The sequence below is a fragment of the Hippopotamus amphibius genome, chromosome 1, assembly GCF_030028045.1.
Source record: "Hippopotamus amphibius kiboko isolate mHipAmp2 chromosome 1, mHipAmp2.hap2, whole genome shotgun sequence".
NCBI classification, from domain to species: domain Eukaryota; kingdom Metazoa; phylum Chordata; class Mammalia; order Artiodactyla; family Hippopotamidae; genus Hippopotamus; species Hippopotamus amphibius.
This window is the reverse complement of record NC_080186.1, coordinates 45,789,007-45,806,216: the sequence shown is the minus strand read 5'-3', so window position 1 is coordinate 45,806,216 and position 17,210 is coordinate 45,789,007. Positions and strand designations below refer to the sequence as shown.

Below are 17,210 nucleotides of genomic sequence, written 5' to 3'. Positions count from 1 at the left end.
CCAAAGCTGAAGACACAACTGCCAAATCCAACTGGCTGCCACTGCAACTAACAAAGGTGCCCTGTCACAGCAAGGCCACCCCCTACAGTTCATCAGAGCACTGTGACTCCTATTCTCAAATACCTGAGAAATACGTAGGCAACAGTTATTATCTCCATTTTAGAGATAAGGAAACAGCCCTAGGGAGGTAGAATGTGCTCACAGTCACGTAACCACTAAACAGTGGTGTCTGACTTCAAGCGCTAATGCTCTTTCCATGACAGTATCAGGGAACACAGGCATGATTAGGAACAGGAGGGACATCCCAGCTGTCTTTGGTACAAAAGCCAGGCAGTTTCTTCTCTCTCAACCAGCCCCATTCATTTCTCCCTGAGGACATCATGGCTGCAGTGCAATGGGCTAAGTCACCACACTGCAACCTGTTTGGCCCATGGCCTGGGACAGTCTGCATGGTTGCTGTCTCACAGTCTTCTGTCCAGGGCAGAAGCGAGAGGAGTACAAGGCAAACACTCAGCGGTGGAACGAGAACCTGGCTGTATCCCTGGGATGGTGCCTGAGTATCCTTCCTGGTCTACTCCCTATGAAGGTGACTCACCTGGGGTGTTGCAGCACCTGCAGCAGGGTGCTCTTGGGAGACACCTGGTATAGTTCTGCCCTGTCCTCATCCTCAAAGTAAACCTGCAGGATGAACAGAGAAGCAGGAGTCAGATACGAATAAAGGACTTCAGCAGCACTAGGCATGTTGAGGCCAAGTCTGGGGAAACGTTACAGAGATGCAACCATTATCAGTTGAATGCCTCCCTTCTAGAGTCATGGAGTATAAAGCACTCAGGCCTCCCCCAGGACACTAAGGAAGGTATTACTGGCTCTATCTTCCAAAGATAGAACCAAGGCTCACACAGGGGAAATAACTCACCAACTAAACCCAGCTAGTAAACAGAGGAGCCAAGACTGAATGAAGCCCAGGCCTACGAGCCTTCCCTTCCCTAACAATTCAGTCCTAGAGCCATTAGGTATGGGGGAGAAAAGCACCAGTGGCCCAGGGCAGGGGAAGAGAGATGTCCACACAGGGAGGAGCCCTGTGTAGGTGTCAAAGCCCAACTAGGGTGAGGAAGTCTGCACAGGAGGGCTGCTGAGGGTTTGAGGGATTTCAGAGCCTGGCCAGTGGAGATGGGCATCCTCACTGGGGACTGGCCAGCTAAGCAAGGTGAGAAGGGCAGCCACTCATGGCAGGGGATGGCCTGCTGAGGGGAGTGAGGACCCACACAGGATGAGGATGTTCATGCAGGGTGGTTGAGCAGTGTGGGGTGACAGAGTGTATGCAGCATGAGGAGGGCACCATGCTGGGGCTGCAGCTGATGGGGGTTAGTCAGGAGTCCAAGTGAGGTGAGGAAGGTTCCTGGTGGGAGAGGGGACACTGGTGGTGACAGGAGGGGGATCAGATACAGGGGGATTGATCAAACAAATAAATATATTAAGAATGATAGGGATGGGGCTTCCCTGCTGATGCAATGGTTAAGAATCCGCCTGCCAATGCAGAGGACACGGGTTCGAGCCCTGGTCTGGGAAGATCCCACATACTGCAGAGCAACTAAGCCCGTGCACCACAACTACTGAGCCTGCACTCTAGAGCCTGTGAGCCACAACTACTAAGCCCACATGCCGCAACTACTGAAGCCCACGTGCCTAGGGCCCATGCTTCACAACAAGAGAAGCTACTGCAATGAGAAGCCTGTGTGCCACAATGAAAAGCAGCCCCTGCTCACCACAACTACAGAAAGCCCACACACAGCAACGAAGACCCAACACAGCCAATTATTTATTTATTTATGTATTTATTTATTTATTTTATTTTAAAAAAAGAAATTATGTGCACCTGATGGGATGCAATAAGACTACAGCATTGCTTCTGTGATATTCCAGTCAAATATACACAATCCAGGTCATGGTCACAAGGAAACACAACACAAACCCACACTGATGGACCTTCCACAAAATAACTGGTCTGTGATCTTCAAAAGTGGTAAGATCAAGAAAGCTGATGAAAGACTGAGAAAGTCTTCCATAGCCTGAAGGAGACTAAAGGGACGTGAGCACTAGATACAATACAATGTGAGATTCCTTTTGCTATAAAGAACATTACTGGGGATTGGCAGAAGGGATCAAGATGGTGGAATAGGAGGACGTGGAGCTGACCTCCCCCCACAAACACCAACAATACATCTACACATGGAACAATTCTCACAGAAAACTAACTGGAAACTGGCAGAAGATCTCCTATACAACCAAAGCTGCAAGAACAATCTCCATGTAATCAAGTAGGATGGGGGAAAAAAGCATCAGGTTGGGACTGGCACCCCTAAGAGGGATCTGTAAGGAAGAGAAGCCTAGACTCTATTCAAGAGGAATGCATGTGTGCTGGCTTGCTAACAATCAGGGCAGAGAGAGACCTGCATTGGAGGATGCCACCTCGCCACAATTCCCAATTCAAAGGGGCCAACGCCCCAGCCCCACTCACGCCATGCCACAGCCTGGTGTGAGATCAGGGCAGAGATTTGGTCTAGCTGTGCAGAGCCAGACCAGGGTGCCTGGGGTTTGACCTGGGCAGAATCTTGGGCAGACAGGCCCTGGGAGAGGACTCGATCTAGCTACGCAGAGACAGCCTGGAGGGCCTGGGATGTGATTCAGCGGGAGAGGCAGAACCTGTTGTCAGCACCCAAACAGCAGTGGCAAGTCCAGCTATGGCAGACACTGTCAGCGTGCACACTGGGCAGGGCCACAAGAACATACAGTGGCTAGGCACTGAATCTTGGGCAGTCAGGCCCTGGGTAGGAGTATGCAGTGATGGTTTCCCAGTGGGAGCACCCTAGTTCTTAGTTCTGCCCACTCCACACTGCAACTTAGTGTCAGATCTGGAGTGGACAGGTCCTGGGAGAGGTCTGCCTCAGAGACAGCCCAGGTCCCAGGTGGCAGCATGGCCACCTCAATTCCTGCAGCCACAATGCCCTGACCCCCAGCTCCAGCCTACTCCACACCACAGCCTTGCACTAGATCTGGGATGAACACAACAGAGAAAGGGATGCAACCTTGGGCTGCTTCTGAGTGCAACCATGGATGTTTACACAGGTGGTGCAAAAGCTCACCAAGACTGCACAGGCCTCACTTCCTTCAGCAACCACCTTCTTTGGGGCAGGACATGCACTCAAGGGCAACAAAGCCTGATTGAACCTGACCCTCATGGCTTCTACTCCAACAATGGGGAAGTAGACCCAACCCCTGATAGGCCATGGCGCAAAGAGGAGGCCCCGCCTCATATCCAACGCAGGCTCTGGACACCACAACACCAATCACACCCTCTATCAAGGGGATAACAGCCAGCACACTCTGAGGAAAAACGTGGCAGGCATCCATTCCAAAACCAGCCCTCACACCAAAAATATTGGACACACAGAGATGCTCCTACATAAAAACACCATTTTAAGACCACAACAGATAACGGTTTTCCTAAATTTACTCATTAACATATATGCACCCAATATAACAGCACCTAAATGCATAAAACAAATACTAACAGACATAAAGGGAGAAATTGACAGGAATACAATAAAAGTAGAAGACTTTAATACTCCACTGACAACAATGGACAGATCATCCAGAAAGAAAATCAATAAGGCAGCAGAGGTCCTAAATAACACAACAGATCAATTGGACTTACTTGATATCTACAGGACACTATATACAAAAAAAAAGAAAGAGAAAAAAACAAAAAAATGCCCCCCAAACCCCACATTCTTTTCAAGTGCACATAGAACATTCTCTAGGATAGATTACCTACTCAGTCACAAAACAAGAACAATGGGAAAAGAATGAATACACGCAGACTAAACAACATGCTACTAAAAAAGCCCATGGGTCATCGATGAAATCAAAGAAATCAGAAATACCTTGAGACAAACAACAATGAAAACCCAATCTTACAAAATCTATGTGATGAAGCAAACGCAATTCTAAGAGGGAAGTTCATAGCAATACAGGCCCTACTCAAGAAACAAGGAAAATGTCAAATAAACAACCTAAACTATTACCTAAAAGAATTAGAAAAAGAAAAATAAACAAAAACCCAAAATCAGCAGAAAAAAAGAAATAAAGAGAGGAAGTAAATAAAACAGAGATCAAGAAAACAATAGAAAAGATCAATAAAACCTCTAAGAGCTGGTTTCTGAAAAGATAAAATCAGCAAACCTCTAGCCAGGCTCACCAAGAAAAGAAAGGACCCAATTAAACAAAATAAGAAATGAAAGAGGAGAAATAACTACTGATACCCCAGAAATACAAAAAACTCATAAGAGATTCCTATGACAGTTATAGCCAACCAGTTGGACAACCTAGAAGAAATGAACAAGTTCCTAGAAACATACGGCCTGCCAAAACTGAGTCAAGAAGAAACAGATAATTTGAACAGACCAATCACTAGAAATGAAATAGAATCTGTAATAAAAAATCTCCCTGCAGACACAAGTCCAGGACCAGATGGTTTCACTAGGGAATTCTACCAAACATACAAAGAACTTACACATATCCTTCTCAAACTATTCCCAAAACTTGAAGAGGAGGGAAAACTCAAATTCATTCTATGAAGCCACCATCACTGTGATACCGAAACCAGACAAAGACACTACAAGAATAGAAAATTACAGGCCAGTATCTTTGATGAATATAGGTGCAAAAATCCTCTACAAAATATTAGCAAACCAAATCTAACAACACATAAAAAGGATCATACAGCACAATCAAGCTGGATTCATGCCAGGGTCACAATGATTTGGTGTATCACATTGATTTGCACACATTCCATGGTTCAATGTATGCAAATCAATGTGATATACCACATTAACAAAAGGAAAGACAAAAACCATGTGATCACCTCAATAGACACCAAAAAAGCATTTGCCAAATTCAACATCCATTCATGATAAAAACTCTCACCAAAGTGGTTATAGAGGGAACATACCTCAACATGATAAAAGCCATTTATGACAAACTCACAAACAATATACTACTCAATGGTGAAAAGCTGAATGCTTTCCCACTAAATTCTGGAACAAGACAAGGATGCCCACTCTCACCACTTCTATTCAACATAGTATTGGAGGACTTCCTAGGTGGCGCAGTGGGTAAGAATCCGCCTGCCAATGCAGGGGACATGGGTTCAATCCCTGCCCCAGGAAGATACCACATGCCACAGAGCAACTAAGCCTGTGTACCACAACTATTGAGCCTGAGCTTTAGAGTCCATGAGCCACAACTATTGAGCCCATGTGCTGCAACTACTGAAGCCCATGCACCTTGAGCCCGTGCTCTGCAACAAGAAAGGCCACCACAATGAGAAGCCCATGCACCACAATGACGAGTAGCCCCTGCTCACCGCAACTAGAGAAAGCCCATGTGCAGCAACGAAGACCCAACACAGCCAATAAAATAAACAAATAAATAAATTTATATAAAAAATAATCACTGATCTCAAAAACAAAACAAAACAAAACGTAGTATTGGAAGTCTCAGCAACAGTAATCAAATAAGAAAAAGAAATAAAAGGTATCCAAATTGGAGGTAAAACTGTCACTACTTGCAAATGACATGATACTCTATATATAGAGAGAAGCTTGAATTCGCCACACAAAAACTATTAGAATTAATAAATGAATTCAGCAACATAGCTGGATACAAGATTAATATACAAAAATCTGCTGTGTTTCTTTACCCTAACAATGAAATATAAGAAAGTAAGTAAAAAAATCCCACTTAAAATCACATCAAAAAAATACCTAGGAATAAAACTTAACCAAGGAGGTAAAAGACCTATAGGCTGAAAACTATGAAACACTGATAAAGGAAACTGAAGATTCAAACAAATGGAAATATATTTCATGCTCTTGGATTGAAAGAATTAATACTGTTAAAATGTACATGCTACTGCCAGCAATCTACAGATTTAATGCAATCCCCATCAAAATACCCATGATATTTTTCACAGAACTAAAACAAAAAATCCTAAAATTTATATGGAATCACAAAGGATTCAGAATTGCTTTGGCGAAAAAGAACAAAGCTGGAGGAGTAACCCTTCCAGATTTCAGTCTACACTGCAAAGCTACAGTAATCAAAATAGCATGGTACTGGTACAAAAACAGACATAGAGCTCAATGGAACAGAATAGAGAGCCCAGAAACAAACCCACACACCTACAGTCAATTAATCTACAAAAAAGGAGGCAAGAATATACAATGGAGAAGACAGTTTCTTCAGCAAGTGGTGTTGGGGAAAGCTGAACAGCTACATGTAAATCAATGAAATCAGAACATTCCCTCACATCATATACAAAAATAAACCCAAAATGATTTTAAGACTTAAATATAAAACATGCCACCATAAAACTCCTAGAAGAGAACACAGGCAAAACATTCTCTGACACAAATCATAGCAATATTTGCTTAAGTCTCCCAAGGCCAAAGAAATAAAAGCAAAAATAAACAAATGGGACTTAATCAAACTTAAAAGCTTTTGCACAGCAAAGGAAACCATCAACAAAATGAAAAGACAGCCTACAGAATGGGAGAAAATATTTGCAAATGATACAACTGACAAGGGGTTAATATCCAAAATATATAAACAGTTCATACAACTCAATATCAAACCCAACTAAAAATGAGCACAAGACCCAAACAGACATTTTTCCAAAGAAGACATACAGATGGCCAACAGGGACATGAAAAGATGCTTACCATTGCTAATTATTAAAGAAATGCAAATCAAAAACCACAGTGAGGTATCACCACACATCAGTCAGAATGGCCACCATTAAAAATTCTACAAATAATAAATGCTGGAAAGGGTGTGGAGTAAAGGGAACCCTCCTACACTGTTGATGGGAATGTAAACTGGTGCAGCCACTATAGAAAGCAGTATGGAGGTTCCTTAAAAAACTAAAAATAGAGTTACCATATGATCCAGAATATATGCCACTCCTGGGCATATATTCTGAGAAAACTAACTCAAAAAGATACATGCACTCCAATGTTCACAGTATCACTATTTATAACAGCCAAGAATGGGAACAACTCAAGAGCCCATCAACAGATGATCAGTTAAGAAGATGTGGTATATACACAATGGAATATTACTAAGTCATAAAAAAGAATAAAATATTGCCTTTTGCAGCAACATGGATGGACCTAGAGAATATTATACTTAGTGAAGTAAGTCAGACAAAGGCAAAGATTATATGATACCATTATGTGTGGAATCTAAAAAATACAAATGAATCTACATACAAAATACAGACTCACAGACATAGAAAACAAACTTATGGTTACCAAAGGGGAAAGTAGGGGGAGGATAAATTAGGAGTATAGGATTAACAAATACAAACTACTATACATAAAATAGATAAGCAACAAAGATTTACTGTACAACACAAGGAACTATATTCAATATCTTATAATAGCCTATAATGGAAAATAATCTGAAAAAATATAACTGAATCACTTTGCTGTACACCTGAAACTAATGTAATACTTTAACTATACTTCAATTAAAAGAAAATTGTTTTAAGTAAGTACTGTGAGCAAAAGAAAAAATGTTACTGGGGGAAAGTTTGTGAAAACTGATGGAGTCTGAGGATTAGAAGGTACTAGTGTATCAAAGTTAATTTCCTAATTTTGATGATTGTTGGGATCATGAAAGAAAATGTCCTTGTTTCTAAGAAACAGACACTTAAGTATTCAGGGGTGATGGGGCATCAGTTGGCATCTTACTCTCAAACAGAAGACAAATTCTTTCTTTTGTAAGTTGTGATTATTTTTTAAAAAGTTGCAACAACGGAATGTTATTCAGCCTTAAAAAAAGGCAGAGTTTCAGTTCAGGCTCATGAAAATGGAGTCAGATGGTGGTGATGGTTGTACAACAATGTGAATGTACCTAAGACTACTGAAATGTGCACTTAAAAATGGTTAAAATGGTAAATTTTATGGTTTTTATATTTTACCACAATTTTTTTTAAAAAGGCAGTGAAACCTCGCTGCACCCCACTCCCCCCCACCCCAATTCCCATAGAGGAACAAAAGAAAACTTCTCTTACCTCTAAATTATCAGGGCAGTATTTTTGCTCTAAATCCCAAGAGGGCGTTTCGCCAAACATCACCATTAGATGATCAATAAACCTAAGGAGATATAACATGTACTTTCTGCGTATCAATAACTCATAATCTGTTTTCCCACATCCCGGTCCCTGGACACCAATTCACAGAGACGTCAAGAATGTATAAATCATGAAATGCAGGCTTAATCCATCTTGACAGCAGTGCCAAAAATATGTGTATCACTTGTCCTATTATGACATAGTAATTTTCTTTAAACTGACTCAGGATTAACAACATTCTCATATTCAGCCATATCCTAAGTATTAAACCTATGAAATCACATGTTAAAATTGCTAGTTATATGTTTTCTAATAAATACACCCTTCAGTTCTAGGCATGTACTACCTCCAATGATCTCATCTCTCACGAGACAAGTACCAGTGCTTAACAAACACTGTACTGTGTGGTGTTAGTATGAGGGTGAGACCATGTCTGTCACTGCGAAGCTACTTAGTAAAAGGAGAATCGGCTATGGGATAGACAGATTATGCCAAACCAGACTGTGTAAAACCCTGTAAAACTATTCTCTTCCCTCCTCAACCAAAATTCCACCTGTCCATCCTACTAAGACAGCAGGGAAGAGCACGCAAGCGCAGCAGAGGGCTCCTGGGGAAGGAGGTACCTGGAGTCCTCGTGAAAAGCAGAGATGAAGTCTGACTGGGCATACTCCGGGTACAGAAAGAGCACAGGCCAGCTCAGTCTTCCCTGGTCATCTATACTCAGCCTGGCTCCATAGGGGTTCTCAGGACTGAGCCCATTCAGGACAAGCTCACTGAGACCTTCTGAGGCTGAATCTTCATCCTCTCCAGCAGCTTCAGAGACTAGCCTGATGTTCCTAGCCTGGGTTAAAGACAGAAACACACACCTTATGTGTGGAAGGATGCAAACTTATTTCACTAAAACAGGGAAAGCATAACACTGCGAGCTCCCTGAGGGCCAGCTCTACACATGATTTGTTTTATTTATCCCTGAGACTTGTTTAACTCACCTTTACTGGGCACCTACCACATGTTCATGTCACAGACATGAGCTACACATGGTAATAAGTACAACATAAGGTAAGAAGTAAAGCTGTGGAACTGCAGACCATGAATAATAATTATTTCAGCCTGGGGGCTGGAGGTGACTGGTGAATGCTAGGCCTTAAACAATGACTTTGAAAGGCAGAAAAGTTGGGGGGCAGGGGAAGTGGGAAGGGCATTCTACCCCAAGGAACAGCCAAGGAGCAGCATGTACAAAAGTACAGAAAAGATGCACAGTGGCATGTACAAAAATAGCAAATGTTTCCATTTAGCTAAGCATGGGATACTAAAAATAATGCACACACTGCCAATCTTGAATGTCTCATAGAAACAAGGATAAATCAGAAGTCTGAACAGTAGTCACCTCTTATGTATGTTGTGCGGAGGCGCCTAAGGCTAACACACAAGTGGAAAATGACATGTAATCAAAATTACCTTAATGGTATCTCCTGAATCAGGGGTTGGCAAACTCTCCCTTAAAGGGTCAGCAAAGAAATATTTTAGGTTTTGTGGGCCAAATGGTTTCTGTTGATGTTACTCAGCTCTGCCACTGTAGTGTGAAAAAAGCCATCGCTAAGACATACACAAATAGGCAGGGCTGTAAGCCACTGGCTGCAGCTTGCTGACCCCTGCTTTAAACCACTAAAATATAGTATATATGGCTCTAGTTTAGTATTACTCTTGAGAGTAATTCTTTTTTCTTTTTAATGGTACACTTGCTCTATTATTTTTTTAAATTTGTTTTTATTTATCTATTGACTGCATTGGGTCTTCGTTGCTGTGTGTGCACAGGCTCTAGTTGCGGTGAGTGGGAGCTACTCTTCATTGCGGTGAGTGGGTTTCTCATTGTGGTGGCTTCTGGCTCACGGGCTTCAGTAGTTGTAGCACGTGGGCTCAGTAGTTGTGGCGCACAGGCTCTAGAGCGCAGACTCAGTAGTTGTGGCGCACAGGCTTAGTTGCTTCCCAGACCAGGGATCGAACCCATATCCCCTGCATTGGCAGGCAGATTCTTAACCACTGCACCACCAGGGAAGTCCTGAGAGTAATTCCCAAGTACACTGAAGTTTGAGATGCAGAGTTAAAGGAGAGAACAAAAATAAGGTCTATATGTGAATGTCTGGACATTCCAATATTCTATGTTTTAGAAAATGACCAAATCCCTCTGGAGTATTCCCTTCTGTTTAATCCATTAATGTGTTAACAGATTCCTTGTTGTGGGGAGGGACTGGTGGGATGCGTCTTAGTACTGTGACCTCAAAGTCAACAAGTAACTCAAACAGGCACATAATTTAACTCAACAAAGAACTTCCCTTGTAGCGCAGTGGTTAAGAATCCGCCTACCAATGCAGGGGACACAGGTTCAATCCCTGGGCCGGGAAGATCCCACGTGCCCCAGAGCAACTAAGTTCACGAGCCACAACTACTGAAGCCTGTGGGACCTAGAGCCCATGCTCCACAACAAGAGAAGCCACCACACTGAGAAGTCCTCGCACCTCAACAAAGAATAGCTTCCACTCACCACAGACAGAGAAAGTCTGTGCACAGCAAAGAAGACCCAATGCAGTCAAAAGAAACAAAACAACAAAAAAACTCAACAAAGAATGAAACCAAGAACCTACCCCACAATCTCATAGCTGATATTACCTCCCTTGTGAGGCCAAGGCTCAACAGGTGACTTGTGAAAGCAAGATTTGCATGCGACTACATTCATTTAAAATGCAGGAAAGAGAGGGAAGGGGAGGTAGAATTTTGTGTTGTTGCTATAGTTAGAAGAGCTACATCCTAAAAATTCATTTTCTCAGGATGTGGTATAACACAGGGTTAAGAGCAAGTACCTGGCTCTGACAAATATTAGCTGTGTGAGGTTTCTTCATCTCTCTGAGACTATGCGCTCATCTAGCAAAACAGGACCAAGAAGATGTACCCCAGAAGGCTACTGTGAAGATTAGATAATGCTTAACCCATAGCAACTATTCAATACCTGTTACCTGAAACCAACACATGCATACAGGTGAGAGAGCTGACTGAACTCAGGGGGTCTAACTTGTCACTTGTCTGCTTCACCAAAAGCAGAAAGAAAATAAACAGCTCATTCAGGTAAAGCTTCCCCAGAAAGGTTCCCAACAAGCTTCAGAATTAGTGGATTTCACAAGACCATACAGGCCTAAGGTTTGAGAACTCACCTTGATGGCCTGGAGTACAGCCTCATTCTGATTCTGCTCCTTCTTTTCTTTCGACTTTGCTTTCCTTATATCCCTCTGTTCAGTTCGCTGGAAAGTGAAATTCAGATGCATCAGCTCTGGGAAATTCCCTCCTCTTCTGTCACCCCAGCCTGATCTTAAATAGCTATCTCTGGTCTCTATCCAACCCAGGCTCCTGTACATCAAGGGATACCAGTGGCTGGATTCAGTTCAATAAACATTTAAGAAGCACACGTCTGGGTGCCAGGACCAGTAGCAGCAAAAATGTTAAAATCTACCCAAGGAGCAAACAGTCTACTGAAGGGGACAGACATGTAAAGAGGTCTACATGTTAGCCTGGTAATATGATCCCAGTGCTATGAAACACAGAGGAGGGAGTGGCTGATTCTGCCCCATTGAAGAGGTGGGTTTAGACAGAAACCAGATGAAAGAGAAAGGGCATTCTTGGTAGAAGGACTGACATCAGGACCAACGAGGCATTCAAACTTCTCTGTTATGGCTGGAGTATAGGAAAACACACTGGAAAAACCCAGGCCAGGAACTTATCAGAGGCTCTGCCTTTTGCACAATTGAATTACAGACCATGAGAGAAAAAAAACACCAGTCTATTTCATCTGGCAGAAATATAACTTCGATTTCCTTTTCCTACTAATCTACCCCAAACCAACTGATCCTATTCCTACCCTCAGGGTTGTGATTAATAGGGGCCAACTTTTTCTGTAAAGGGCCAGACAGTACATATTTTAGGCTTTGCAGACCATATGTGGTCTGTGTCGAATATTACCTGGCTTTGTTTGTTGTTTATAACTCTCTAAAAATGTGAAGAATATTCTAGGTTCATACAATGTACAAAAACAGGGCAAAGGCTGGATTTGGCCTGTGGGTCAGTTTGCTGAGCCCTGCTCTAAAATATAGCACCAACCATCCCTTATCCTCTCACAAAAGCCTCACAAGGGCTAACAGATCTTTTTTTTTCTTATGAACAAAGTCTACCATTTCAGGAGACAATGGTTAGTAATTCCTGGCCATTCCTTCTCCAATCCAGTCTGCCAAAAGAGCTGCAAAACTCCTTTCTGCTGTTAGGAAGTCTGATTATACTACCAAGAGTAATCAAACCCTAACCATGGCTACCACTAGAATTATGTCCTATTCTGCCTTCACAGTTGAGCTACACTGACCACAGTGCCTGGTCTACATTAGAGAATGATTAAGATGGATGAATAAGGATGACTTGGACTCTGTCCCATGTTGTTTTTCCTCTGATTTATAGATACAAGTAGGTCTCTGAAGTATGGGGTCTTGCAGCTGTGTCACCTGAAGTACGGGGTCCTGCAGTCCACATAAAACCCACATAACCCCTAGGTCAGAGGAGTCCTGAACTATGGAGTTTGCTGCCCCTTTATATATGTAAAAAAGTCAACTCTGTTGAGAATTTAAGTGTATAGTTCAATGAGTTCTGATAAATGTATACTTTGAGTACCCGACATGCCAATCAAGGTAGAGAACATTCTAGAAAGTTCCCTCATAACCCTTTGCAGTCCATCACCCTCCCATGCCATCACTGACAGGTTTGTTTCTTTTCATTACCAAGTCATATTCCATTGTTTGAATGTATCACGCTTTGCGTATCTATTCTCCTGTTGGACGTGAGGGCTATTTCTAGATTATTATGAATAAAATAGGCTACCAATATTCTTATACAAGTCTTGTTATGAACATGTTTCCTTTCTCTTAGCTAAATACCTAGGAGGGAAATTGCTGGGTCATAGGATAGATACATAAAACTGCCAAACTGATTTCCAAAGCGGTTGCACCATTTTATATCCCATTTATATTTCAAATTTATGAGAGTTCTAGCTCCTCCACATCTCCGCCAATATTTGGTATTGTCAGTCTTGTGAACTGGGATCCCACTGATGTTTAATTTGCATTCCCCCCCATGACTAATGATACTATGTATATTTTCATGTGCTACTGTAAATCTTTTGAGAAGTGTCTGTTTTGCCAAATTAAAAAAAAATTTCATATTGAATAGATTTCTTTATGTATTCTGGATACAAATCCTTTGTTAGATATACAGGTGACCCTTGAACAACACCAGGGTTAAGCCATGTATAACTCATAGTTGGCCCTCTGTATCCACCATTTCTCCACATCCTCAGGTTCAACCAACCACTGACCACCCACATAGTTCTGCGGGATTTACTACTGAAAAGTCTCTCTGCATATAGGTGGACCTGTTCAAACCCCTGTGGTTCAACAACCAACTGTATGTAATACAAATACTTTCTCCCATCCCATGGCTTGCCTTTTAATCTTCTTATTGATGACTTTTACAGATTTTTTTTCAGTTTTGACCAGGTCCTACTTAGCAATAATTTTTTATTTCATGGTTGGTATGTATTTTTAAAATTTTTTTTAAATTGAGGTGACATTCACATCACATAAAATTAAACCATTAGCCATTCTTAAGTATACAATTCAGTGGCATTTAGTACATTCACTATATTGTGCAACCATCACCTCTATCTAGTTCCAAGACTTTTCAACACCCTAAAAAGAAATCTCAAGCCCATTAAGCAGTCACTCACCATTCCTCCCTTCCCCCAAATGCTGGCAACTACTGATGTGCTTTCTCTCTCTACAGATTTACCTATTTTGGATGTTTCATATACATGGAATCATACAATATGTGATCTTCTGTATCTACCTTCTTTCACTCAGCATACTGTTTTTAAAGTTCACCTACACTGTAGCATGTATCACTTCATTCCTTTCTACAGCTGAATAATATTTCACTGTACAGACATACCACATTCTACCTACCATGTACCTACCATGATGGACATTTAGATTGTTTCCATGTTTTGGTCATTATGAATATTGTTGCTATGTACGTTTATGTACAAGCATTTGTTTGAATATTTGGTTTCAATTCTTTTGGGTATATACCTAGGCATGGAAGTCCTGGGTCATATGGTAATTTTATGGTTAATTTTTTGAGGAACTGTCAAACTGTTTTCCATAGTGGCTAGACCATTTTACATTCCCACCAGCAACTTATGAGGGTTTCAATTTCTCCACATCTTCATCATTTGTTATCTTACTTAAAAAAAAAATTACATCCATCCTAGTGGGTATGAAATAGTATCTCGCTGTGGTTTTGATTTGCATTTCCCTAATAATTAACGATGTTGAGCATCTTTCACGTGTTTGTTGGCCATTTGTATATTATGTTTGGAGTGATATCTATTCAGATCCTTTGCCCACTTAAATAACTGGGTTGTCTTTTTAATTATTGACAGGTAAGAGTTCTTTATATAATGTAGATAAAAGTCTCTTACAGATATACGATACAAATATTATCTCCTATTCTGTGGGTTGTCTTTTCACTTTCTCAATGGTGTCTTTTGAAAAACAAAAGTTTTTAACCTTTGATGAAATCCAGTTTACCTGTTTTTCCTTTTGTTGCTTGTGCTTTTTGTGTCATATCTAAGAAACCATATCTAAGAAACTTGCCTAATCTGAGGTCATGAAGATTTATGTTGATGTTTTCCTTTGAGTTTTACAGTTTCAGTTCTTTGAACCATTTCAAGGTAATTTCTGTGTAGACAGATAGACTGACAGACAGACAGATAGACAGCAGGGTCCAAGTTCATTCTTTTGCATGTGGATATCCAGTTGTCCCAGATTCATTTGTTGAAAAAACTATTTGTTCCCCATTAAATGGTCTAGGTACCCTTGTTCAAAATCAACTGTATATAAACATAAGGGTTTATTTCTGAGCTCTCAATTCTATTATATTTATCTATATGTCTATCCTTACAACAGTACCACAATGTCTTTATTACTATAGCTTTATGGTAAGATTTGAAATTGGGAATTGTGAACCCTCTAACCTTATTTTTGTTTTTCAGGATTGTTTTGGCTATTCTGGGTCCCTTGAATTTCCATGTGAATATTGTCAATATTCTGCAAATAAACTAACTGAAATTTTGATGAAGATTAGATTGAATTTGTACACCAATTTAGTGAGTACTGTCACCTTAACAATATTAAGATCTGATCCATGAATATGGGATGTCTTCCCACTTAGTTTAATTTCTTTCAACAATGTTTTGTATTTTCAGAGCATAAATTTTATGCTACTTTTGTTAAATTTATTCCTAAATATTTTATTCCTTTTGATGCTACTGTAAATGGAATTGTTTTTTTAATTCCACATTTGGAATGTTCATTAAAAGTGTACAGAATACAGCTAATCATATTCTGACATAACCTACCAGCTTGGTGAACTAATTTACTAGTTTAATAGTTTAGTGGATTCTTTAGGATCTTCTATATATAAGCTCATATCATTTACAAACAGAGTTTTTACTTCTTCCTCTCCTTCATTTCTGAAGTATAGGTTTGCTGGATATAGAATTCTTGGTTGACAGTCTTTCTTTCAGCACTTTTCATGTCATCCCAGTGCCCTTTGGCTACCATGGTTTCTGATGAGAAATCAGCTGTTAATTTTTACTGAGGATCTCATATATGAAGAGTCACTTCTCTTTTCATGCTTTTAAGATTCTCTTCTTGTCTATGACTTTTAACAATTTGATTATGATGTGTCTTGGTGTAGATTTCTTAAAGTATATCCTACTTGGTGTTTGTTAAGCTTCTTGAGAGAGTAGCTATTTTCTGTCACATCTGGGAAGTTTTCGGCTGTTATTCCTTCAAATATTCTTTTGCCCCTTTCTCTCTCTATTCTGGGACTCTCATTATGCCTAGGATGATATGCTTTATGGAATCCCATAGGTCTCTCAGTCTCTCTTCATCTTTCTTTGTGCTTTTTTCTTTCTATTTCTCAGATTGAGTAATCACAACTGACCTATCTTCAAAGTTCTATTCTTGAGCCCCTGAGTGAATTTCTCATTTCAGATGTTAGTTTTTCTTTAAGGATATTCCCTATTTGGTGAGAGAGAGTGTTCAAATGTATTTTTTAAAGTTCTTTAGACATTGTTTTCTTTTGTTTTGTGGACAAAGAATGTCAACTGCCATTCCAGTAAACAAAAGATGTTGTGGTCATAAAGCCATGAGCCACTGCAGCCACCCCTGAGAGTGTACCCTGAGGGAATTCAGGATGGAAAAAACAGAATACTGGCCCTAAATAATTATGGTACATAATATGGTACAAAGAAATAATTTCAATAAGCCCAGACTCTTGCATCATCCCACACATAGAAAAGTGCTATATTCTTTAACTTGAAATGTTTGTTTCCTTAATTAGCAGTATAATCTTTTGATGTCCACTACATGTGGAACAGTCCCTCAGAGCAATATGAGAGTCTGTATTCTGGGCTTAAGTCCTCAGTAAGTCTGTTGAGTAAAAGATAATTCTCAAGTTGCAGGTTGAGCATTTTTTTTCAGTTGACAGTTTTGGTGACCACAAAGGGACCCAGAGCAGACCTCTCCTTCACCTGAACTCTATAAGGAGCTGGAGTCTTGGTACCAGCAAAGGCCTCCTGTGCCTGTCTGCCTGAGAGTCCAAACAGATCTCCCAATTATTGGTTGATGATCCTAAGTTCTATTGGGTGGTATATAAACAGTACCTGGCTCCCCAGCTGAAAGATACTGGGGGGACCCAGTTGAAAGATAATGGGAAAAAGTATACCCCAGTTGAAAAAGTATACCCCAGGGTATACTTTTTCAAGAGATACTGAGTGATCTGGACTAGATAGTTGGGTGAGAGGCTAGCCTAATATCTTTTCTAAACAAGGGGCATCCAACTAACACCCTAGCCAGGT

At 40.8% G+C, this 17,210-nt stretch overlaps 1 protein-coding gene across 2 annotated transcripts in view; it reads right to left on the bottom strand.

The window, feature by feature from the left end:
* TTC4 (tetratricopeptide repeat domain 4) overlaps positions 1-17,210 on the bottom strand; it is a 35,923-nt gene that overhangs the window by 2,639 nt on the left and 16,074 nt on the right. The window contains exons 6-9 of one of the 2 annotated variants that reach the window (XM_057711899.1): positions 11,404-11,490; positions 8,821-9,038; positions 8,138-8,219; positions 596-678 (exon numbers count right to left, since the gene is read on the bottom strand). In XM_057711899.1, coding sequence (XP_057567882.1) covers positions 596-678; positions 8,138-8,219; positions 8,821-9,038; positions 11,404-11,490 — 470 coding nt within the window. The remainder of the gene's footprint in view (positions 1-595; positions 679-8,137; positions 8,220-8,820; positions 9,039-11,403; positions 11,491-17,210) is intronic. The other variant, XM_057711909.1, reaches the window with a different exon arrangement.